This window comes from Centroberyx gerrardi, chromosome 11, assembly GCF_048128805.1.
Source record: "Centroberyx gerrardi isolate f3 chromosome 11, fCenGer3.hap1.cur.20231027, whole genome shotgun sequence".
Lineage (NCBI taxonomy): Eukaryota > Metazoa > Chordata > Actinopteri > Beryciformes > Berycidae > Centroberyx > Centroberyx gerrardi.
This window is the reverse complement of record NC_136007.1, coordinates 12,805,479-12,830,625: the sequence shown is the minus strand read 5'-3', so window position 1 is coordinate 12,830,625 and position 25,147 is coordinate 12,805,479. Positions and strand designations below refer to the sequence as shown.

Genomic DNA, 25,147 nt, shown 5'->3' with positions numbered 1-25,147 from the left:
ATATTCTTCTCCAAATGCTCACATTTTTATAAACCGCAGAAGACTGAAAATGGTGGGGGCACGGCCTGTCTTGTCACTGTTTTGATCTTGTGTGTGTATGTGTGTGTGTGTGTGTGTGTGTGTGTGTGTGAGAGAGACTTACTTGACAGCGTTGGTGTCCAGGGTGGCATACAGGTAGTAAAGACACTTCATCCTTTCTGTGGTTTCCAGGTTGTGAGGAACCATGTACTGGGCAAAGATCCGCTCCACCAGCAACCTGAAACCCCGGAGATGACAGAACGTTACATCAAAGAGGAGAATATCATGGTAAAGGAACACTGAATATATGCGTTGTTTCTTTTCCTGTTACTTTGTCTTTTTTAAGTGTTTGATCTGAGAGCCCTGGGAGCCTGCAATCTGCCATTAGATTTGTTGTTCTTTCTTGTAATAAGATTATCCATACTCTGTGCTTTCTGTCCCGCCTTTACACACACACACAGTGTATGAGCTCAGCATCAGCATGTCTATCTTGTAATCTCATCATCCCAAGAGGCTTCTTTCCCTTTATCTCCCCTTTTTTCTTCACACCTGTGCCTCCTCCTTTTAAGTAGTGACGACATATAGGTATTAAACAAAGCTGCAGACAAATACAAAAACTAATTCCAAGTTAAGGGTGAAATCTAACAGGTGCTGTTAAGATATAATCTCTCAAGTTTACACACACACACACACACACACACACACACGAGCCCATGCATGCACACACACGTTTTTTTTTTAATCCTGTATTTAACAAGAGTGGGTTTGCTGAGCACACATGCTCTATTTCAGCGCTGCCCTGATTCACATAGTTACACTTATTTACACCTGGGAGCTGACCAGTACAACCACAGACTTCTACTGCTGGCCACTCAGCAGCTGAACAGGAATTCCATCTCTCTAAAGGAAAATCCCACCCTCAGATGCTCTCACACTGTTATATATCATCAATCTGTGATGTTCAGTGCATTCCAGGAGTTATTTTGTGATGAAGTGTTGTAATTAACTTTTTTGGTGTATCCACTTTCCCTCAATCTGCCTTTCCCATTTCTACATATGTTTCCCAGAATGACTTTTGACAACCCCCAGAGGAGGGGCGAGAAATTACTGCATTCAGCCGCTGGGTATATGTGCAGGTGGACAAGCAAGAGCGATAGTGTAGTAACTTTTTCCAGTTGAGAACAAGTGAGTGGATAGGGAATAATACTGTGGTGTGCTGTGACTGGTTGTTCAAATGATAAAAAATAGGCTGTTACATTTCACACACGCAATGATACAAGCTGTGGCTGCATTGCATCATGGTCTACTGAGGCTACTGTGGGTGGAGGAATTGGTATCTCTGCCTCTTCGACGATAGATTGCTCTCTCTGTATGATTGTTCAATGTTGGTGCAAAATGGTGAGTTTAGAAAGAAGCCCTTGCTCTTTGACTCTGAGTGACTGACACCAAAACCCGACGTTGAGTTTTAGATAGCTGAAATTTTTTCTGCTGTCAAACTTCATTGAGAAATATCTTGATGTGATGTCATGCCATCTACGTTTGGCCAGTGATCCAATGGAAAAAGAAAAATACACCATCAAACAGGCCCAGGAATGAAAGGTACATAGTTAATAGCTGTTTTTTTCCACATTGTTGAAATATTTTAGGGTGGATTTTTCCTTTAGGTGCTTTGCTGAAGGGCAAAACAAAAGCTGTTGAGCAAAGGAAGAGCCACTTATTCATTTAACACACCCGGATTTTCCCCAGGCAGTCCGAGGATTCAAACCAGCATCCTTACTGTAACAAACTGATTCCTCTACCCTTTAATCTACAAGTAACCCCCAAATATTAAGCTTCAATCAGATCCATAACGGTCTTACGCTTTCCATATGTTTCTAATACTACAGACACGCACACAGGCACACAAACCTGTCATCGATGCTGTTCTGGTAGTAAATGTGGAGCAGCTTGTCTTTGATCCAGGAAATCTGCTTGGAGGCTTCCCTCCCTCCCTCTCCCTGCAGCGAGTACTTCCTGTAGATTGAAGCCAGGCCCATCATGGCCTCCTTGCGCACACGCCACTGAGGGGCAGAGAGCGGAGGGGGACAGAAAGAGATAAAGAGAGAGACGGAGGAGTTTGAATTTCTAATCATGCCAACTGGTTTAAATGAGAACTTAGAATAATCAGAGAAGTTAAATTGGCTGTAGTTCCAGACAGAAAAATCATTATCGCAGGACAGAGAAATTCATTATTATAACATACTGACACACACACAAAGGCGAGGACCCCAAATTCCTCCACTTACTCTCTTATCCAAGGTCCTCTCCTTCACAAAATTGAGCAGTGCATCGTTGACCAGAGCCAGGTCTTTCTTGGCAGCCGTTACTATGGAGACGATGACGTCATGGCGGATGGCCTCCTCTGGATCATGTGATCTGACCTTCAGGTATTCTGGGAAAGAAAACAGACATGTAGGAGTGGGATGGGAGAAGACCTAGTCACCTCAAACACACACTCTCCCGCCCACACACACACAAAATACCTGCTGGATGCTACTCTGTCCTCATATTGCCTGAATTATCACTCCGATGGAAGCCCACATTGGAAGGATCAAGAATATCCTAACTAACTGATCAGTTGATCCTCTAATTTATCTTTAAAGGAATGGCTAAAGTATTAACACACACCGTGGCAAACTAACTAAATACTGGTCACAGTGGTTAAAATGCTGCCATCCTTATTGCTGCACAACGACAAGTTTCATTTACCTGTGAGGTCTTTGGCCAAGTCTGGGTGGTTCATGAGACAATGACTGGCGAACTTCACACACTCCAGTCTGATGGGCACATGGATGTCATTAAACCTTGTGGGAAGAGAAAAAAACAAAACAATGTCATTAACTCTCTAGTAAAACGGCGCACTCACATCCTCTCCTCCCAAATATAAAAGGTAAAAACAAAAACAGACCAAAAGCCTCATTGTCCTTGGGTGTATTTATAAGAGTGAACAACAGCAAAAGCTCCTCAGTTAGCAGTGAAGACATTCAAGCGTAACCACACACTAGCATGTACAAATAAATGGAGACACTGATAGCCACCACCCACACCAAAGTGGTGTGCTCTGTGCATGATGTGGGTTCTGGTTAAAGACAGTAAACTTGATCCACACCACGACACACACACACACACACACACACACACACACACACACACACACACACACACACACACACACACACACACACACACACACACACACACACACACACACACACACACACACACACACACACACACACACACACCAGGGTATCTGCAGGTTTCGAAAAGCCTTTTAAAGCTACCTGGAGCTTAATTTAACAGCAATTCATAAACCAAAATAAAAATACAAATCTGTCAAAACAAGCCTATTTCCAATTGAACATAGCTAATGGAAGTTCTGACACTATAAATGGGCGGCATGAAAAAAAGTACAAGGAAAAAAAACAGGAAATTAATCATTACAGGACATGAAGTCAAGTTGTGTTTAGCAAAGAAGATGCGATGGGAAAATAAATAAATCAGAATAAATAAATAAATAAATAAGCGAATCTGTTTTGTATATTGTACTAATCTACAAGTGGACGTGCAGCACATAGAAACCGGTCACTGCATGGGGAAAAAACCTAAGACATCTAATAACTGTTTTTAAGACATTCTTAAGGCCTTGAATTTGGATATTTTAAGACTTTTTCAGACTTTTGAAGGACCTGCGGACACTCTGATACCCACCTGCCCAGGTAGCACTGCCAGAGCGGTTTGTTCTGTGCAGCCAGCTCAGAGTCCTTGGCTCCAAACATCTTAGCCAGCAGCTTCACCACCTGCAGCCTCTCATCATTATCATTACTCTGCAGAGAAAGAAAAAAAGGAGGGGGAGAGAGAGACAGAGAAAAATGATGCACAGAACTCTCGTTGTGTGGGATGGACAGAGGCGCCAAGTCATTTACATTAACTACGTTGGCAACATTACACATCGCGTGGACGCAGCAGTTTCTTCGGTATCAATCTTTTTTTAGAGCGAGACAGAAGGGAGAGAAAACGACTGAGACTATGAGAACTAAAGATAAAGACAGGAGGACAGAGATAGGGAGAGGGAATGAGTGGGCATGATGGAGAGAAAGACAAACGATAGGGGGAGAAGGGAGGGCGGCGGAGAGAAAGCAACAGAGATGAGAAATCAAGATAGAGATGGGAAGAAAGAGGCAGGGAGAAAGAATGAGCATCAGAGAGAAAGGGAGAGAGAGAGAAAGAGAGAGAGAGAAAGTGGTCTGTGCGGGAGAGATTTTATCGCGGCTGTTATTTTGAGGAGACAGCAGTGATGTACACTCCCTCTGAACAGTTAATGAGCGTTATCCATCAGCAGGATGCCTTTATGAGACACTGCAGAGGCAACATTATGCTGAGTGGCTGACTGCCTTATCTTTCTAATATGAATCAACAAACCCGCAGAGAAAGTGAAAGTGCACGGCTCTGTGTGTAATGGGTCAGAGAATTTGGGTATCTAGTGTGGTGTGTGTGTATAAAGTAATAATAATGCCACCATCAATACTAGCACAACCATTGCTGCTGCTATTACAAATAATGATCAGAATGCCACTATTACTACTACTAATAATAATAATAATATGATAATAATAATAATAATAATAATAATAATAATACTTTTGTTTTTGTAAAGCACTTTGTAACTCTGTTCTGATAAGTGCTACAAAGACTAATTATAATGGCATTTGTTCAGCAAACTTCCTAAAGTTAGTTCCTTCCTTACTTCCTAAAGTGTTGTAAGATAAATCAAACCATAACAATTGACTTGGCACACTCAAATATACATAAAAATACTAACACAATAGGCTTAGAAATCCACTCAACAGTTAGTACAGCAAGTGTACAAAAGTACAACTGAAAGAGTGCGTACCTTGAGTTTGAACTCCAGCTGCGGCAGGACAGACAGCAGCAGGTGGCTGTCTATGTTGTAGAGCTCCAGGATGAGGTCGAAGACGTGTTCAGACAGATCGCTGACCGACGTCTTCCCCAGCATCAGCACCTGGTTGAAGAACTGACCGAGAAAAACCGCGGTTACAGAGACCACATCCAAAACAAAGTTCCTACATGTCTCCACAAATCACACTGCGTGACTTTTCTGTGACATATAGAGAAATTTCCATGACTGATAGTCGTCAGCATCCTTGTTCAGAAGTTCTTTTAAAGGATTATTTTCAGGGCATTTTTGCTTTATTAGACGTGTACTGTGGAGACAGCAGAGAGAGGCAGATGGCCTGTGACAAAGGTCACAAGATAATGTAATCATAATGTTATCCTTATAAGGAAATTCTCGTTTTTTATTTATTTTTTTAAAACTGAAGGCCTAATCTTGGCAGTGTTAGTGTCATGCTCTACTCAATGCAATGAGCTACACAGTACAAACTGGGAATGTACCTTTTTAACTTTTACAAGCCTGGCAAAGACTACTTTCAAATTCCACGACTTTTACAGACTACACATAACTGCAAGGTATCCAGAAGCAACACAGAAACCACAAGCAGGTGTCCATCCACCCAAGACACAAATTCAACACCTTCCTTCACTCACTCTCTCATTCCACAAACACACAGCCACTCTTAAACTCAGTCAAAAGAAATAAATGAGACTGTGTCAGAGATTTCATTCTTACATTGGTGATGTAAGGTTCAATCGCCTGAGCAGTCCTCTTCAGCAGAGCTTTGGCCAGGTCATACGCCTGTTTATTCAGATTCTAGACAGAGAAAGAGGAAACAAAACAGTCAATAAAACAGCAGCAACAACTAAGCATGTGAGAAGAATCCCATCAAGAGGCTTGGAGGAGGTGCAGATGATAGACAGTGGAGAAACTCTCATCCTGCTTTACCTCTTCTCACCTGCAGGGGTCTCACTGAATTACAGGACATGGAAAATGACACTGGCTTCAGTGAACTGGCACTATCAAATCACTTCAGCTGAGTGTTTGAGTTACTGAGATGTCTCTGCTTGTGTCACATCCAACACGCTTGGTGGGACTAAGTGTGTGTGTATATAAATGTCAATACTTGTGTGTTGCCTTTCATGTGATGGTGCATGTCAAGCATGTTATTTGGCCATGTGCAGATACCTTGTGTGCTGGCACCAGGTTGACCAGCACGGTGTCCAGGAGCTCCTGCGATACAGTGTCTCCCTCACAGATGATGGAGCTCATCAGGTCCACCATGTGCATGTGCACCTTCTGGTTGTGGCCGTTGCTGTGGAAACAAGGCAGGGTCAAGGGTCAAGGATGACATCACTGAAGTAAAAAAAAACGATCTAGCTGCAAACATATCACATTCATCACAGTCCAACTGACGCAACGATTTAAATTTCAATTGTGTCAAATCAAAATGTTAAAAATCAATTTTTGGGGGGAAAAGTGGTATGATGATGCTTATTGCTCATTAAAAAAAATACAACTGACAATATGATCAAAAATGTTACCATTTTGAAAGCAAGAATAACTAATTTTTCATGCCAGCAGGCATTTTGCAGGTATAGTTGTCACATTTGTCACTTTGTGTGCATCTCGTTTTGGAAACAACCTCAATGGTGACGGGCCGCGCTCCGACCTCTGCATGTGGCCGCGATGCACTGATCACACAGAGGTTAGGTTTACTTGCTCCAAATCATCCATGTTACAATGGGAAGTAAAGCTTGTTACCTAGATTTGTATCTGAGCGACTGCTGTCTTCAGCGCTGCCAGGCATTACTAGACTCATTACCTCCCATTCACTGGAAGCCTCACTCTCACACACACACACACACACACACACACACACACACACACACACACACACACACACGGGCTGCATTCCCGCACACCTTCCAGCTCACTGCAAACATTTAGCATGGAAAGCAGAGCTCTTTAGCATCTCCCTTATAAAAAGCTTTGTGCCTGCACAACCTTGACACACACATGCACAATTTTGTTCCAATGGCAAAGTGCCAAATTCTGTGCTGCAGAATTCAGCCCTCAAGGTTGTGTTCAGCAGAGTGAAAGGGAGAGGGGGGTGTGTAGCGAAAAAAGAGAAGGAGAGGGGGAGGGGCCAATCAGACAGAAACAAACGGATCGCTACAGCGCTGCTTCGCGATGTAGCGGCTGAGACAGAATGAGGTGTTAGAGAGGGCTACAGGGGCCGAAACGGATTCCTTCATTACCCACTGCTGCTGTCAAGATAAAACACATATACACACACAGAAAGAGACATAAACAAAGACGCACATGGACACACACACACACACACACACAGGTGGGCTTTGATAAACGGACTTACTTGATGACCTGGAAAAGCGTTCTGTAAAGCTGGGTGAAAATCTCATTGCTGTCCTCAAGCTCAAAGCAAATATTGTAGGACTTCACCCAAGCTATGTTCTGAACAGAAAGAGGAGAGAGAGGAGGTTAGTGACAAAGCTATTAACACTGCTGATGCATCTAGGGAGGGGGAAGGTGAAAAAAAGAGGAAAGGGGCAGTTAAAAAAGAAACAAACAAAAACAGCCACACTTGCTATGCAGTTGAATTTCAAGGTGTTTTCACAAATAACCATTTTTAAAATTCTACTCAATTGCTTTTAACTGGACTCCAGTGCAATGCATGTTAAACACCAACATCTTAACAAATAATCCCATTATGGCTGCTACAGATAGCAATTTGAATTGCAGTTGTGTTTCATGAAGCAAAAATGAACTAATATTATACAAAATGAAGCATATTAAATTTGATCCAGCTCAGTCTGTCTAATCCTGCTCTGTTTTCAAACATTGGCCTTTTAAACAGTAGCTTACTTGACATTTGCTGCACTCCATCTTTTATCTCCAATTATAGAGAAATCAACACACAAACACATTTTATATGACTTCACCACAAGGTATTTCCTACCAATTTCACCCAAGTTGCCCTTTGCTTTCACCAGGAAATGACTTCCCAGAACAAATCCACACAAATGGACTGAAAGCACTTGGCGTTCAAAATGACAAGCACCAGCAAGGGGACTCAAAAGCAAAGCAAACCATTAACTACCTGCAAAGAACATCCGAGTTCACTGTGAGAGGGAACTCAAATACGGTGACCAGTTGCTCAGAGTTTAACCGAAAACTTTCCTCTAACAGATTCTAAAAAAGTCCCTCAAATAAAAAGGCCAGTTTTAGGCTGGTAAACATGGTTTTAAAAATGCCTGGAAAATCAGAGTTGATACTTACAGGCCACTGCAGCCTGACAGACTTGAGAAACACAATTTAGACTGTCAGATAGCTCCAGGGAACAGTATGCATCTTATAAGCTTCTGTTGCACAGCAGGAGTGAGTGCATGTCATTCTGTCCCCATTGCTTTCTCCTCTGTCTCTACACTCGCCCTACACCTTATTTATTTAATATAATGTTGTTGTATAAGACCTTGAATACATACATGCATTGGTAGATATATTTAGAAGGCAGGCAGTCAAATAATATGACAACTGAAATCCACCAGGATAAAAAAAAACAGCTATGTTTACATGCACAGAGTAAGCTATTAAGACAATTGGCCATACTCCGGTTAAGGTCTTGTGCAGGTTAAGTTGTTCACATGAACCTTTGATACCCTACGATTGAGTATCTCCGTTTCCATGAATAAGCTAATTAACAGAATATTCCTGCCCACTTGTGGCGTCCCGCCCACAGCTATAAAAAAAAAAAAAAAAAAAAAAGAGCTGCCGCCAGCCTCCCTCTCCCCCTTCGAATGAGCAGCCAATTACCTCTAATACAGGGGAAAGAAATGATGATCCAATAGTAGTCAATTTTCTTGATGCTCCTCACAAATAATGTTACAGGCCATTATACTTTTCATCCAAGGTACACTGTGTGAGTGTGAGTTTGTGCAGACAGTGAAAGCCAAAAGTCAAAGGAGTAAGATGTTTACATGCCACAGTAACCTGTGTAATGTGGAAGTAAGCCAGGCTTCGTAATCAGGTTTCTCTAACCAACCAAATAGGGTTACACACATCAACCAAAACCAGGCTAATTGAGTAACCAGGTTAAGGATGAAATTCCTTGTGCATGTAAACACAGCCAGTAAGACAAACACACAGAAACACACCTCAAGCAGGTAGAAGTATCTGTTGAACTGAGCGCTTTTGGTGTCCTCCAGTCCTTTGAGCTGTCTGGTGATGAACATGAAGATGTCCTGGAGATGAGACAGGGAACAGTTACCATCACTACAGTCACTGGCAACACAACAAAGCAAGTCACAGTGGGCGAAAAATCAAAAAGGGACCCTTCAGTTGAAATGAACAGGATTCATGTTCAAAATGCCTGGCAGGGTGAGCTAGAGTTTAGAGAGATCATCCCATAACTGAAAGGTAACTGGTCCGACCCCCAGGAACAATCAACTGATACGGCCAATGTGTCCACCAACAGCCATGTGTCGAACTGTCTTTGAGCGAGACACCAAATCCCTACCTGCTCATGAATTCTACTTCGCTTTGGATAATAGCATCACATAAATACCTCAAAATGTAACATGAACGCAAAAAATAAAAAACACCTAAACCTGAAAGCTGGGCGCACCAGATGAAGGGATCATAACTGAGACGCAAATTTTTTTTTATGGGGAATTTTGATTAGTGTCTCTCAGCTTGCTCTTAGAAGCTCTAGACGGTGTGAGTGTGATTTTGTGTCTAGCAAAAGTTACACCTATATTATCCAGGGTGGTGAAATTAACACCAGCCAAATGCTAGTATGATGTATTACTCATCCGGCTATTCTGACAGGCAACAGACTCTCATTGAAGGTCGATCCAAACATCCTAGTTGGATGGTGAAAGAGTGACAGTGGCTTGTGAATTTGGGGCATTTACCAGCTGCTCTGGACTCTTGACCAAAGAAGTAGTTTCATCTGCCCTAATTAAAACATCGTAACAAGGTCCTGGAGTACCTTGAGTTTATCCGGTGAGGTGTAGGGCGCCTCGGGGGCGTAGATCCTGAATATGTCTGCCAGACAGCAGGCCACCAGCAGACGCACGTCTTTGTCTGGGTGTTTGAGGAAGAAGTCTGAAGCCAGGTGCAGGGCCAGGTTCAGGTACAGCTCCTTCTCCTCCTCGGAGTCCTGGTCCATGTCCATGAACGTCTTCACCACCATCTGGAACAGAGAGAGGGGGGCGTCGAATGGAGAGAGCGGGTGTCAGAGCAGCTGAGGTTGGGAGAATAGCTGGATGAAAGTGCTCAAGTGTGCCACTGATCCAAGGCAAATCCATCCGTAATATTCCATTTGTTCAGTGCAAGTTCACTGTTAAACTTACAGACTTCCAAAAAAACTGTTTTACAGAAATCTGTATTAGGGGTAGAAAGAAAATAATATCTCTAATATCACAATACTTCCTGTGAAAACATTGTATCAATATGCTGACATCAAATGTAAATCTTTTATTCGTATTTCAAAGCTATTAATGAAAGAACGCCATTTTTAATAAAATGGTCAATAAAATGATGTAATGATGATAAAATGTAAGAAAAAAGGTAATTGAAAGAGTGCTTGAAAGACTAGAAAGCTCTTCATTAGGTAAATAATTAAGCTTCATTTAGTAATTACTTTCAGGCTTTTACTTATAGGTTTAATTGATTTAGAGATTTTATTGCTGGGATATTACTTAAGTGCTTTAGTGCAGTGCAGCCAGTTACAAAGAAACAGAACAAAACAGTGAATGTCTAAATATTGGGATTTGAACTGCAAGATTTAAATTTGAATACTTAATGTTTGGTAAAAGAACAGCGATATTATCATGACTCCAGCAACGTGACGACATGGTATCGAGAGCTTCCTGGCAATTCCCACCCCTAATCTCTACGTCTGCTAACAAGGTAATGACAGCCGACAGTGCTGCAGCAGAACGAATGGCACTGACCTTGAGCCTGCGGACCATCTCCTCTTTGGAGATCTTGTCTGAGATCTCCTTGACCCCCGGGGGGTAGGTCACCTTCCCGTCTGCGGCTCGAGCTTTAGAGTGAGCCATCCTCTTAGCTCTTTACTGCCTGAGGAGAGAAAGAAATAGCAACACTGGTAATACACTCAAAAGCAGGGGGAAGAGAGAGTGAAACAGAGAGAGAAAGGGAGGTGAAGAGACAGAGGGACTAAAAACCCCTTTGCAGAATTGTTTAACTTCAACTTAAAAAGGGGGAGAAAAAAAACAGTTTTAAAAAAAGTACATCATCACCTGTTTTGAACCCCCTGACGCAAATCTTTTTAAGACTTCAAAGCTTTGAAAGGAGTCTGCGATAGAGCAGCCTCTGAAATATTCAGCGAGGTATTCACAGCAAGGTAATGGCATTCTACAAGCTGAATCCAAGATGAGACAGCTGCATGCTGAGAGCAGGGAGACTTTTCAGTGCGAGCCGCTGCTGGCTTTGTGTTCCATATTTCATTACCGCAGCCACTGGCCTAACAAGGATCACACCCAATTCATGGTTAGGGCATTCGCATGATGCCAAATGTGCTTTGACTTTGAATTTAGTATAGTATTGGCCAAGTCAGTCATACTGCACTTTAAACATTTTACACTGCCCCTTTGCAGCGGCTGTTAAACTGGTCTCACCTTGCCATTGTTATTTGGCCATGAAAGATGTTGAAAAGCTGGTAATGCGCTCGCCCAGATATATGACCGTTTTTTTCTTGACTAAGACAAACTAAAGCCTGGTTCATGCGGAAACAACTGAGTCCATGTGGTCAAAATGACATAACTGTGGCCAAAATCACTGGGTGTGTTGGCTACATTTGAGAGTCATGTACAAGGTCATGCACCCCCTGAAATCTGAAACAACATGGATGGATTATGTAGACGCGCCTCTGTGGTCATCATGAAAGCACAAGAAGCATGAGAGCCACGCTTTACACAGAGCTTGCACATGTCAAGCCACACGGAAAGCCTGAACCAGGGATAAGGCAGTGTTGAAAGGATGGACCTACGTAGCACATACTTTTCTCAAAAGAAATAAAAGGGAACAAAGTCATAAACATTCTCTATTTTCTGCAAAGCCCATGTGTACAGGGTGGGAAAGTAACACCCGCCACTCGCCAAATGTGGGTGACTTTGAGCAGTAGCTGGTAAATTTGTTAGTTCCACCAGCAACTGTGGCGGGTGAACAAAGTTTGCCAAAAGTGCGAGAAAAAAACAACTATCAGCAGCTGGCAGACCCTTTACGAAGCGCACTCCCACAGCGCACTGCCCTCTGTTTACATCCGATATGTCAGTCTTTTCATGACTACTCCCAGGCACCGTACTTAGCAACACGGTTTCAAAACATTTTGATATGAAAAAATTGTTGCCAAGGAAAACATCAAATAGGGCTTCCCATTGCCACTCCTGGGCACCGTACTCAGCAACGTAGTTTGAATATAAATTGATATGAATCTTGTTACCAAGGAAAACATTAAATAGGGCAGCCTCACTACCCACTAGTCAGTTTAGCTTGCCTACCCCCGAGGCTTGACGAGACTGTCAAACTGGAAGCAGAATGTGGCAACATATTGTTGGAGTTAAGAGGCCAGCAGACACAGATAATGAGAGAGGTGGTGCGCTGCAGCGAATTAGGAGACATTGGGGCCATTGGGCAAAACAAAAAAAAGCGATATTTCAATGAGAGGGGCGACATGACAAGCAAGGCAAGATTTTAATAACATTTAAAGCAGTTCAGATAGTTTGTGCTCTCTTGGATGTGTTCATTTTATATTAAGCAGCTTCTTCTTGTTATGTGTTATCCGCTTTAAGCGTTCCATCATTGTCAACATACTTGAATAAATACATAAACTATGGCCTATATAACATGTGCATCTTATGTGTATTTTTTGTTTTAAATTATATTTAGTAACACTCATTTTTAAAAAGCGGCTGGTAAAAAAGTGGTTGGTAGGATTTAGGAATCTACCAGACACAGTGACTAGTGGATCAAAAAGTTAACTTCCCACCCTGAATTTGTATACTGATTTCCTACACATTCAAAAGTCCACACTTTCCCAGACTAATTTTCTGACTAGATTTGAAGATTTTAGTTGGGGTACAGTTTGATGCATGCAAAGGGTGGCTGGGCTATATGACTACTACTACTACTAAAAGCTACTCTTAACAACAACAAAAATTTGGGGGAGTTGTTGTTGATCATTATCCAGGAAAATCGATTAGTTAGAATGCATCTTAGCTTCTAATGTTAACGACTGGAGAGTTGTGTGATGAGTTGGATGAGAAAAGCATTCTCTGGTAATCATGTGGAAAAAATGAGATCCAAGGCACTCCAAAAAATTGTTAAAAAGCCTACATAATTTTTGGATAATTGTAAGTTAAAAACTGCATTTCAACCCCATGTCCTTCATTATATAGGGGGCTTTAACACATTTTTGGAGTGCCTTGGATCTCTTTTTTCCACTAGATCATTATCCAGTTCTATTTTCCCACTAGATCATTATCCAGTTCTATTTATGTCCTTCTTAACTGAGTTTTACAGTTCCAGTTCCCTCTCCTAGAAAATACGTTTAATGATGCTTTGTGGTGGAAAAAAGCTGAATGTAAGCTAATGTAAATCAGTGTCCTCCCTAGATGATGTGACAGTCACACTGCTGCAGATGTGAATTCACAGCTCCACTTGGTTCAGTTTGTGATTTGGAGGCGATCACTTCAACAAAGGTTCAATTTGATACCAAGAGCTCCCCCAGACCACCCTGCCACAAATTCATGCTCTATTGTCAACTGCATCATTTATGGCTGTAGTTCTCAACCTCAGGGTCAGGAAATGATTTATGGGATAGCAAAAAAACATATTACTACTAAATCTAGGTCTATTTTTCTCTCATTTTTACTTCTTGTAAAATAAATTCTGATAATTAATCATTCAAATCATTCTTTGATTGAACAGTTCAAGGGGGGGTCGCGAGTAATGCTTTGTTTTAAGGGGTCACACGCCCAAAAGGTGGAGAACCACTGATTTATGGTGTCCTTGCTTTACTTTGTCTTGGTTTTGACTATCCTGCTGTGACACTGAATTAGAAATGAAACGCAAAATCGCTGCATCATCTTAATATTAATATGTGCATGCATGTTTCATATGTCAAGGAAAGCAACAGCAAACATATTGTCCACCACAAATGATGCAATCCCCTTCAGGACCAATCGGTAACAAAAATGTCACCTCGTTTTGACATGTAGCACCCCCTCCTTATCAGTGTAATTTTGTAATCGGGCCAATCAGTGTGATTTTGAAAAAGCCGGAACGCTGCTGTGAAAATCACTGTCCAGGTTTTCTCGAAATGCGATATTGTGCATGACAGATGGATGGACAGACAGGCGAACAAATGGACAGACAGACACTGATCCACTTTGGAATTTCAAAACATTCCAGCATTCAACTTTTTTTTTGAAGATTTGGGCATTTTTTTGGCAGACAGGAAAGATTGGGAGCGAGAGAAGGGGTTGACATGCAACACAGGTCTTGGGCCGGATTCAAACCCAGGCCATCATGTTTACATGGTACAGGTCTTAAACCACTTTTGACTGAGGCAGATAATTTGTGTCTGCTGTACCAGCCAATTTAGCAGGTAAATCATTTGGCGGGTTAAATACCACAACTGGCTGACGAAATGTGGAATCCATCAGCCCCTGTGGCTGCTGGACAAAAAAACAGCAAAGTTAGTTTCCTGCCCTGCTCCCAACATTTCATTCCACAACAACCGCCAGTCCCAGGGGATTTAGCAAAACAAGGTTCTACTATATTAGGGGCTGCATGGCATACTGTAGCTAAGAAGGACTGAATGAATGATCGGAGAGGACAGCTTCGGTAACTCGTGTCCCGTTTCTGACTCTCTGAAGTGGTGCTGCTATTGTCAATGAAGGAGAATTGATTGTTATGAAACAGTCTGGGTCACTAGGTCTGCAGCCTGTTTGCTGGGTTTTGATTTAGCGGCCAGACCGCAATACTGACTTTTGAATCACAACCAAACATTTTTCTGCAGCTGTACTTGATTTCTCATAAACACACGCACACACACACACACACCACATGCACGTCAGTAGGCACAAATGCACACACTGGACACTGGCAGGCTGCCAAATTGCTCTGTTCTGACCTTCTTTCCACCCCACAGCTGCTGCCAAAGATGAGTCCAATCTCTCTCTCAGCCTATTGCAGAGACACACAGAGAGCTCTAGCAGCCAATCAGAGTAGAGTATTTGTCAACCTGGGGGTCTGTCTGAGCACCATCCAGCAGGGAATATTTCACTTTGAATAAGAGACAGCAGTAAATAATCACGCACAGGCCAGCTTTACCCGACGTTAAAGCCGTTGGAACATGGGCTACCTTGAACTCATTTCTGGTTTATCACAGTCAAGCACATTTATCCCCCGGTGAGCTTTTTTCCATCCGCCCGCTGTTTCGGCTCTCCCCCTGTCCCCCTGACACAGCAGCCAGCAGAACTGGGTAGACATGTACACAGCAGTCCTCCTAACCTAATCTGAACTTTGACCCAGCTATCCTTAGTTACCCCCGTGGGCGATCATTTGGGGGGGGGGGGGGGGGCGACTGTCAGCAAACCGAGAGAGAGGGAGGACTGGGCACCAGCTGGTTATGAGGCTGAACTCACTGACCTAACCTCCATGTGCACAGACACACACACACACACACTGAGGGGGAAAAACGCTGGACAGGAAAGCGCTGCTAAGAGTTCGGGATAAGCAGTATCCCAAGCTCCAAACTTCATGGACAAACTTCTCTAAACTGAGCGTTACGCTGCCAAATCTGACCCAGTGGAGGCTGGCCAGAAACGACAAGGAAGTAGAGAAGGAGGGATTGAAATTAAACCAGCAGGGAAGAGAATGAGAGGAGAGAGCTGGAGTAAACCTCCAAAGAAGCCAGTCTGCCAGGGAAGCCATATGCAACGCCATCCATAAAACAGACACACTGCTGAATTACATAGCTTGGGGTTATTTGGCAATGCAAACACATTTACGTTCCATCTACATTCATTCAACACTGGTGCGCCACAACAGGAAAAAATAAATAAATAGCCTACCACCAGGGCTAGGTACTGTATGAATTTGACCAAACATCAGTTTAGCTCAATTTCCCTCAAAATGCAAACAGTGCTGCATCCAGCATTATAGCCAAAATGGGGAGGGACATTTAAACCAAAACCAAAAATTACCCCCAACCACCACTGCTGCTAAGTGGTTACAGAGGAAACACTGCTGAAAAACAACAACTTCAGAGATATCCCAACTGATAACATTGTTTAGCAATGCTAACACAAATAAAGAGATTGAAAAAGAAAATACTGAAAAGATCTCATGCAGCACCATCCAAACAATGTCAGAACTGTTTTACAACACAGTCCTACTATCAAGAAGACTCAAACAGGTTTTTTCAGGAAAATGTTTTTGAATACCACTGATTTGCAATGCTATTAAATGCTAACGATTCCTGACTCAACAACTTTCCAAAAAACCACAACCATGTACAAGTGCTATTTGATGGACATTTCAGCAGAAATTACAGAGGCTTCTTACAGCCTGTGATCCCGTTAAGTAACCTGCAAAAAGGTGGTGGGATGCGTTTCAAGTCCAGTAACCGCAGACTGATAGTTATCAAAGCAATGCACTGGAGCACCCTGATAGAGCTGATTGGCTTAAATCAGCGTTTGCGTAAATAACATGTATTGTCTGTTTGTAGAGATAATATGTACCGTCTTCGTTTCGAGGTTTCTACAAACGCTAACGTTACCGCTTCACGTACAGCCTTTTGTTATTATATTAATAACAGCAGGTATGCAAGAGCCCGGTGGTGTGCTGCTTTCAACAATCACAGTACTAGTCCTCATCGGTGGGTGGAAAGTACGAGAGTGGATAAACTGTTAGAATTCGTCGGTTGACTCAATCAATTAACCAACCGATCAACCATTAAATAAATCAATTATTTCTATACTGGGATGAACCGATGAATCTGCCCAAAGCAATGCGCCTTTAAGAAATAGCCCATAATGAGAGTCATAACGGTAAACGAAAATAATTTGAGCATTATATCTGGGCAACCAGAGGGTAAATACAACAATTATTTCTGCGGTAGTAAATCTAGTTGTGTTTTAGAAACCGTTTTGTGAATGGAGGTGTGCATTGTTATGACACAGGAGCATGTCAAGGCCATAGACTATGATATAGTCTAGACTGCCTTGTTGCTGTAATGTTGACCGTGGCTAATCTAGTTAGCTACCGTTAGCTAGCTAGCTGGTAAGCACATCTAGCTAGCCATTACACTGGCTGGCGTAACCTAGCTAACGATAGCAGCAGCAATCTCGGTGACAGAGGGCGGTAAGCTAGTACACAGAACAAAACGCCATAACTGTATCGTTATCATTTTTCTGATCGCAACCATGCAGCCACTTCGAGTCATTGTTTGCTGATGCTGCTGGGACACTTAGCCTAGCAAATGGGCTAACAGTACACTAGCTAACCATTTTGCGCCGCACCACCCGGTCAGCCAGCGCTGTGAATCTGACACGGCTACCCGAAACACAGGCGAGGAAGGCGGGCTGCGCTCTCCCTGCCAGCGCTGGAAACCTGGCTACTCCTCGGATACATCCAGGGTTACATACAGTTTTTTGCAGCAGTACTTGAAAATATCCGTACCTTACAATCAAACAGGATTTGTTTGTTGGTGCAATTTCATACCTGTTAGGGTGAATTGTGATCAATTGCGTCCTCTTCTGCAGCTCTCTTCCCCCTCCTAGCTCCAAAATGGCGCCAATATGTATAGATTCAGTGCCCATGGGTAAAAAGCCATCCATGGGTGCGTAGCGCCACCTATAGAGTTATGCGCATAAAGTCTGAATGGTCTGAATAGGCCAAATGCTGCATTCATGTGACCCTCTTAAATTCCTAATCCCGAGATCGTACGTCGTGCAGAAATCGACTTTTCGCCATTTATGTTTATTTTTTCAAGCGGCACAGAGCTACTTCGTCCTGCAGTGGCAGAACAAAGAGGAAAATTTTGAATGTGATATACGTAATTGAGGTTTTAATTAATTTATCAATACAAAAATGCGCTAAAAGTTAAACAGAAAGTGAAAATAGAAACATAAGGCAATACAAACTAAATAAATAGAATTACAAACAACATATACTTATAAAATACATAATACATAAAATACATAAATTCATACATAAACTACACATCTCGCCATCTCACGTATCATGGAAAATTCCCACTTTGCCAGTTGTGTTTACCGCCTTGTAGGGTCCATGCGCTTTAAACTTGTACTCGTGATATTTCTGACAGCACCTGAAGGCAGCAAAAGGATGCGAGTGACATAAACTTTTTATTTATTTATTTTACGCCAAAAATATCTTATAGGCTGAATAAGATACAGCGCTACAAAACATGCTTAAAGCGATAAACTGCACTCTATGCAGCATTTCTATAAGTGCTGTTACTTTTTAAGATAATGTTTTTATTGATAATTATTTCCCCATACATACAGGTTGTTGAGGAGACTGATTATGGCAAAATTCCTAGCAGGAGCTATGAAATATCCTACATAGTGGTAAAAACACTACACAGTCTTTCATTGTATTTTTAATTAACTTAGTTGCTATGGTTATGGTTTGTAGTATTTTCTGATAACCCTCATATGTCACTGGCCAACACAGATGAGCTATAGGGGGAGCTCCAATATAAGGAATTGTTTCAGATTTGCACCCAGTCTTCTTCAACCAGCGGCTATTCACCTTATGCTGCTCCACCTTATGCAGCTCCGCATTTTACGACACCCTTCAAATGCAGTCTAATGAAAAAACATCAATATTTCTCTCCTATTCTTCTGTGGATTTTCGAGGACTTGCCTAGGCTTCTCAATAATGACTTTATCTTATCGTGCTTTATGTTTTTTTTCTCTGCTAAAGTATAATATTGCTATAGGGATTTACAGAGTATCTATTGTAGCCTATAAAGTGAGTTTATAAAGACCTTAACTTCATGGTATATTTTTTATCTAACTATTGCATTAGGCTATTATAGGATTTTCTGAGGTATATTTTTTGACCAAGAAGCTGCATTAAGTTTTTCTGTGATACTTTTTTAGTCTCCTTCTAAACTGTATTACAGCCTATGATTTATTATAGGATAATGGTTATTTTGCCAAGGACAACAGTGTTGTTCCAATAAAGCTCACCCCTGATCTCAATTAACCAATCAGTGCTCTGAGACGGGAACCTACTGGCACATGTAAGCACCTATAAATCACAGCGGAAAGAAACAGCAGTCTGGTTTCATGGCTCCGCGATGGAGGGGTTCGTGTCCACGTTTTCACCGTACAATGTCAGCGGCAGTCCGGCCTGCGGCCCCCCCTGCGGCTGGGGAAAGAGGGAGGGCCGGTTCATGACCCCCCAGGGCCTCAACTACCTGGAGCTCTGCAAGGCCATCCTGTCCCAAGTCGATCCCAGTTTACCCTCTCGACTCAGGAGGGCAAACACGAAAGAATGCGGCGTGCAAGTAAACGCAAAAGTGGATAAAATCGTCCAGTGCTCGCTTGGCCCCAAAACGCTGTTTTCCCAGGAAGGCGACTATCTCGTCTCTTCCAAGTCCTCGAAGAGCCTGGATTCGTCCAAACCGGACGGAAAGGCGCTGTACAACACACCGGTCAACAACCTGCGCTTCTTGCGACCCGTTTCCATCTACTCTCCCGTGTTTGATCGCAGGACCTTCCTGAAGGAACTTAACGACGATGACTGTGAATGTGAAGGACAGGATGAAGCCGCTGAAATCGTGGACCGTGACACTGACAGGGATGCTGAGACGGATCAAACTGTTGAGGATAAGGACTTGAAGACACCCCTCCATCGGGCATCAAGGGGGTCCAACTTCCAGGTGGGTCTCTTGCCTCGGAGTCCGTTGAAGAAATGAGATGGGGCCTGTTCAGTGGTGCCCAAAGTAGCACCCAGGGGTCCTTCACAGGGTTCCAAGTGGGTCCCCTGGAAACTATGTGTTTGTTGAGTTACATTTTTATTGCATTCACTTAGGAGAGAAGGTATGATTATGGTGAGCAGAGGTTTCACCTACAGATGGATAACAAAATCGGAACCTGTAGGACAAAGCTTTTATCCAATGGGTGTCTGGTCTAAAGTGGATCTACAGTATATGAGGGTCCTTGATATGAAAAAATGTGGGAGTTCCTGCCCTCTTTGATTCCTATATAACTGTTTACCCACCATTCAACATGACATATACTTATACTCTCTTCACACACGACTGTGCAAGAAGTCACTCTGCAAAAGTGTCTATTTCTTCTAACTGCTTTTCTCATTTTTGTTAGTTTCTGGAGCAGAGGTATGGCTTTTTCCACTGCAGAAAATGCAACATCCGGTGGGAGAGTGCTTATGTGTGGTGCATCTCTGGAACCAGTAAGGTAGTGGTCAATTATATACTGTAACTTATGGTAAACCTGTGCTGTAACGTTTGGATAAAATGGTCTGTATATGTAAAAATAACCATTATTGTTTTGTGTCTTTCTATCTTCATCAGGTGTACTACAAGCAGCTTTGCCGGAAGTGTCAGGTGGGGTTCAACCCCTACAAAGTGGAGTCCATCCTCTGCAAGGTGCATTTACTTTTCTTGTCCTGCTCCAATAGGAAACCTTTATAAATACCCTTGGGGATTAGGTGGGTTTGTTGTTGAATTCCATCTGATAATAAGCCTTTTTACTCTGTGTCAAAACTATTCACTGAAATGCGCTGTAAAATGGCAACCTGAAATGCAGATCATGTACCAAGTGGTTCTCCAACATATCAACCCTGAAATATGTGCTTGGAGAGGGTTGATTCCCATTCTGAATGGTAAAGCTGGATTCACTGCTTTCCATTGTCTCTGAGCTCAGAGGATTGAAACCTGTTAGACTTGCATGAGCAGGAATGGCACTTGCTTGTTGAGTCAGTTTCTCAAAACATTGGCATCCTTCAATAGGGGTCAGTAATGTTCCATGACTGACTCTTGGCTTACTGTTCCTGACTCTTCTTGCTCATTTGCTTTCTTCCATTCACCCCCTCTCAGGGCTGCTCCCAGACCTCCTGCTGCTGTGAGAGGAAGCAGAGGCACATTAACATGAGGAGGCCTCACCGCCAGGACCTGTGTTGTCGCTGCAAGGGCATGAGGCTGTCCTGTGACGCCACCTACAGCTTCAAATACATCGTCTGAGTGGGGATTTTTAAGCCGGCCAACGTTTGCTTTGGTTTGGAATTGATTATCGTCTATTGCTCATGTAGATCTGACGGCTGATTGCCATCAAGGTTAGGGCCATGTGAGTCAGACGACATGCCTATGTCACAGGTGGAAGTTAACATACAATAACAGACTTTATGAGATTTGCTTATTCTCCCTCCCAGCCACAATTGGTGAATAGTTGAAAATCTCTACCTGGGTTGGTTATTGGAAGCAACTTCTCAAGCAGGTGGTGTCCTTCTATCCCCCCAACTATCTTGGTGCTTAACTGAAAGTGAAATTATTTTTGTAAGTGGAAATAAAGTTTATGAAATAAACGTATTGCATGGAAACTTGTGCAATCTTTTTGTGTACACCATACTGAAGTTGTACTCTTACTTTAATTATAACCTCTTGGAAGTCAAAGGAATTGTAACTCTCTTTCTTTTTATGGAAGGACTCCTGCTGCTCAGTCACTTGAATCTAGCCGGTCTTATGTGTCTAAACTTTAATTTAACTTAAAACTTAACTTTAAAATTTAATTTAATTTAATTTAACTTTAATACTAGATTAATAGGATGCTGGTCTAAACCAAGAAGCAAAAGGGTGATGTAGGACCAGAATACTGTCTTTGATACAACAGGTATGAGAGCAATGCAGAGTCGTAAGTCATCGGTCCTAATTGCACAAGACTTGTTAGTTGAGAACCAATAATAGTCTTATATGTTAAGGATGTAAATGAATGCATACTCTATAAAAATCTATTTCACTTTCAAATAGGCTAAGTGAAATGCACAAGAAGTCATTTTGATATGTCTTTACTTTTGACACCGACTTGTACAGAGCATCAACTCAAACAACTTCACAAAGGCTGTAAAAGTATTTACAAGGTGAAAAAACAACTACACAGTCTTCATCTAAAAAGCTTTAAAAATGTGCAATTTCTTATTTGGCATGCACACACATTCTCCCACACACAGGAAAAAAAACATACCCGCATGAGCTTAAAGCTCCCTTTTGTACCTCATACAAACATATCTTTCAGATAAAATATGATTCTGTTAATAAATATTTCAAACACTTCATACAGTACACAGAAGATGGCATGCATGGCAGTTAAAATTTGTTTGAACTGAGAGAACAAACATTAATATAAAAACTAAGTTGAATGAGTGTTGATTTATAGTTGATCAGATATAAATAGGCAAAAGATATTTGTACAGCAAAGGGCAAATAACCGCTAGGGAGGAAACGAGGGGAATCACAAAAGGGGCTGACAACAGGAAGTGTTCGACTTCAGAACAGTAGTAGCACAAGTTTTGTTTTGAACATCAACGATGAGTGCTGAATGTCAGCATTTCCCTTACGTGTTATCAGTACCTACAAACCACACACAAACATATGCTACAGTGTACAGTGGTAACAAGACCATTGTGTGTCCATTATCATCAACATGATACAGAGAGAAAGACTAAATATCTGAGTGTATACATGCACCATCCTCTTGGCATGTGAACACATGTTACAGTGTAGGACAGTAACAAATATACAGTGTGTACACTCACTAATATGATGCTACAACTAGCCACACAGAGGAGTGTACGCTGTGCACAGAAAATGGCATGATTAGAGTGTACCAATGTTTACCACAGTAGTCTACAGACAAGCTGGTTCACTGATACACAAGCTTTTCAGAATATAAACAGAGCAGGGACAGCATAAAGTACTACGCTTGAGTATTCTGCATCCGCTCTTTGTCAGTCAATCTGTCTTTCAGTCAGTCAGGAGTAGTCAGAGAGTTGTTGGGAGCAAAAGGGACGCTAGTACAGTAGTAAGCATTCAACTGGGTCATGCATTGCACAATTTCCCCCCCGAAGGAGATCTCAAACAGTAGACACAAAAAGGAGAGAAAAGTAATTCCAGCTTTTGGCTTTTCCTTCTCAGTGAAAGTGACAGCCTTTTCTCTCACAGTAACAAAACAAACAGTAATATACCCTCCTTTCTGTCACATTTGTTTTTATCTCATAACAAAACTCCACTTAGTGCAATAGGGAAAACTCCACCGGCGATGTTACGCACTGTCCCGGCTAGTTCCCTCACTGTATCTTGTGATACTACCAGCTAGCTTCATCCTTCCCACAGGAGGCAGCAACAGTCAATCAGGTTCAGTCTCACCTTCAGTTCCTCTGGGAAGCAAGTTAGAATCCAAGCTAAGTGCCTTCATAGGTCCTCTGGTGCGGAACAGATCAGATGCTGAGTGATGACCATCAAGCAGGACTTAAACTAGGAGCAGATCTATTATACAACACGTAACCGTAAAGCGAAGCTAACGCTCGGATAGAATCACATCAGGTCATCTTTATCAGCAGGTAGCAGTGTCTAGTATCCAGTGGGTCCAATCACACATCCCTTTATCTCCGGGATATGACTCACGGTTCTTAAAATGTCTCTCCAGGCCCCAGGTATGTCTAGGACCCCGTCTTCTCTTACTCAGACATTTGGGTCTGCAGGTTGGTCAGGAATAGTTACGATCAGGTGTTTGGATCTGCAGCAGTCTCAGGTGTGTAGGTCCTCAGTTGTGGTTAAGTTCAGGTTCAGCGTCTCAGGTCTGAACGTCTGAAGGTTCGGTGTTCAGGAGCCCCCCTACTTTCAGTAGGGGCAGGGCGGCGTGTCCCACCTTGCCCAGGTAGCGAGATAAGGGTGTGGCCGCCTCACCGAGGGAGCAACAACAACCCCATCCTGCAGCCTCTCCCTGGGCAGGGGGACAGGGAGGAGGTGGAACGGGAGGGGGGAGGGACAAAGACGGGGCGGGACCCCGGGTTAAGACGGTGTCATGACCTGGGTTCGGTGATGGGCTTGAACGTGAAATGGAGTATTTGTACGGGGAATGGGGGAAATGGGGAAGATGGGAGCCGCGGAGGGGAATGGGCGATGCGTGGGTGTCAGAGTGTGAGAGCAGGGTGGGTTCTGACGCTACAGTTGGGAGCGTGTTGGGTGTGAAAGATGATAACGGGTGCTTGTTATTGTGTATGTGTAACAACGGTGAACTGTGTGATGAATATCCTCTGAAAGGATAATAAACATCAGATTTCTCATCGATGTAATCACTCCCTGGTTCTTGCGCGTGTGGCGGTGTAAAATCCCTGATTGGTTCGAATGGCAAGCAGGGGCCTGGGATGTTTGAACAGCTGTGGGATGAGAAGAGGTCGGGGGGGTTGGGAAACTCAAGCAGAGAAGTGTCAGAGTCTACAGTGGATGGAGATGAGGAGAGCAGAGTGAGGTTTGGGTCATGGTCTAGGTATGGATGTGGTTCTAGTGTTGGGTGGGGTGGAAGGCGGCGGTCTGTCTGGAGCCCTGAATCCGGGGCAGCAGATAGACAGGCGGAGGTAAGGGCCAGGTGTGTGGGTGCTGAGCCTCCTCTATCACACCGGACTGAGATGACGGATGGCTCAGCTGCAGCGGGGGTGGAGGTGGTTTCGGCAGGGTCATGGACTGTAGCGGCGGGGGAGGTAAGGGCGGGGGTGGGGGCGGAGGGGGCGGGGGGCTCCTGAGGTCCTGTCAGAGGCTTGTCCCGGAGGCGCTGGAGTCGGGGAGGTAGGTGGTGACCACCCGGTAACCCTGGGCGCGGCGGATCATGTCGCGGATCTCCCCGTTCAGCTCCAGCAGCTTGGAGCAGATGAGGCTCAGGTCCTGGCGGGAGCCCACCAGGGCGATGGTGCCCGTCTGGCCCAGGGTCTGGTGCCGGAAGTAGACGTTGAGCAGCGTCTGGACCTCGCTCTCCGAGCTGCCGCCGAACACTCCGTTGGGCCACTGCCTCCTGGAAGCAAGAGAGAGGAGAAGGTGTGATGAGACCAGCTAGTATGGGTTTCAATGGACAG

General features: G+C 43.2%; 3 protein-coding genes across 3 annotated transcripts in view; 1 reads left to right on the top strand and 2 right to left on the bottom strand.

The window, feature by feature from the left end:
* Positions 1-17,820, bottom strand: part of pds5b (PDS5 cohesin associated factor B) — a 32,254-nt gene extending 14,434 nt beyond the window's left edge. The window contains exons 1-13 of the mRNA XM_071911815.2: positions 17,750-17,820; positions 10,951-11,077; positions 9,984-10,187; positions 9,148-9,234; positions 7,350-7,447; positions 6,161-6,287; positions 5,708-5,788; positions 4,952-5,092; positions 3,769-3,884; positions 2,767-2,861; positions 2,304-2,449; positions 1,927-2,078; positions 143-256 (exon numbers count right to left, since the gene is read on the bottom strand). Coding sequence (XP_071767916.1) covers positions 143-256; positions 1,927-2,078; positions 2,304-2,449; positions 2,767-2,861; positions 3,769-3,884; positions 4,952-5,092; positions 5,708-5,788; positions 6,161-6,287; positions 7,350-7,447; positions 9,148-9,234; positions 9,984-10,187; positions 10,951-11,058 — 1,469 coding nt within the window. The 5' untranslated portion in view covers positions 11,059-11,077; positions 17,750-17,820. The remainder of the gene's footprint in view (positions 1-142; positions 257-1,926; positions 2,079-2,303; positions 2,450-2,766; positions 2,862-3,768; positions 3,885-4,951; positions 5,093-5,707; positions 5,789-6,160; positions 6,288-7,349; positions 7,448-9,147; positions 9,235-9,983; positions 10,188-10,950; positions 11,078-17,749) is intronic.
* Positions 17,821-19,358: 1,538 nt separating this feature from the next.
* On the top strand, positions 19,359-21,266 carry zar1l (zygote arrest 1-like). The gene is made up of 4 exons (XM_071911818.2): positions 19,359-19,943; positions 20,389-20,481; positions 20,598-20,672; positions 21,123-21,266. Exons 1-4 carry the CDS (start codon positions 19,359-19,361, stop codon positions 21,264-21,266), a joined length of 897 nt encoding a protein of 298 aa, XP_071767919.2.
* An 805-nt stretch (positions 21,267-22,071) lies between these two features.
* The window catches only part of fryb (furry homolog b (Drosophila)), a 64,849-nt gene continuing 61,773 nt past the window's right edge, over positions 22,072-25,147 (bottom strand). The window contains exon 65 of the mRNA XM_078286392.1: positions 22,072-25,086. Within this exon, the coding sequence (XP_078142518.1) occupies positions 24,828-25,086 (259 nt within the window). The 3' untranslated portion in view covers positions 22,072-24,827. The remainder of the gene's footprint in view (positions 25,087-25,147) is intronic.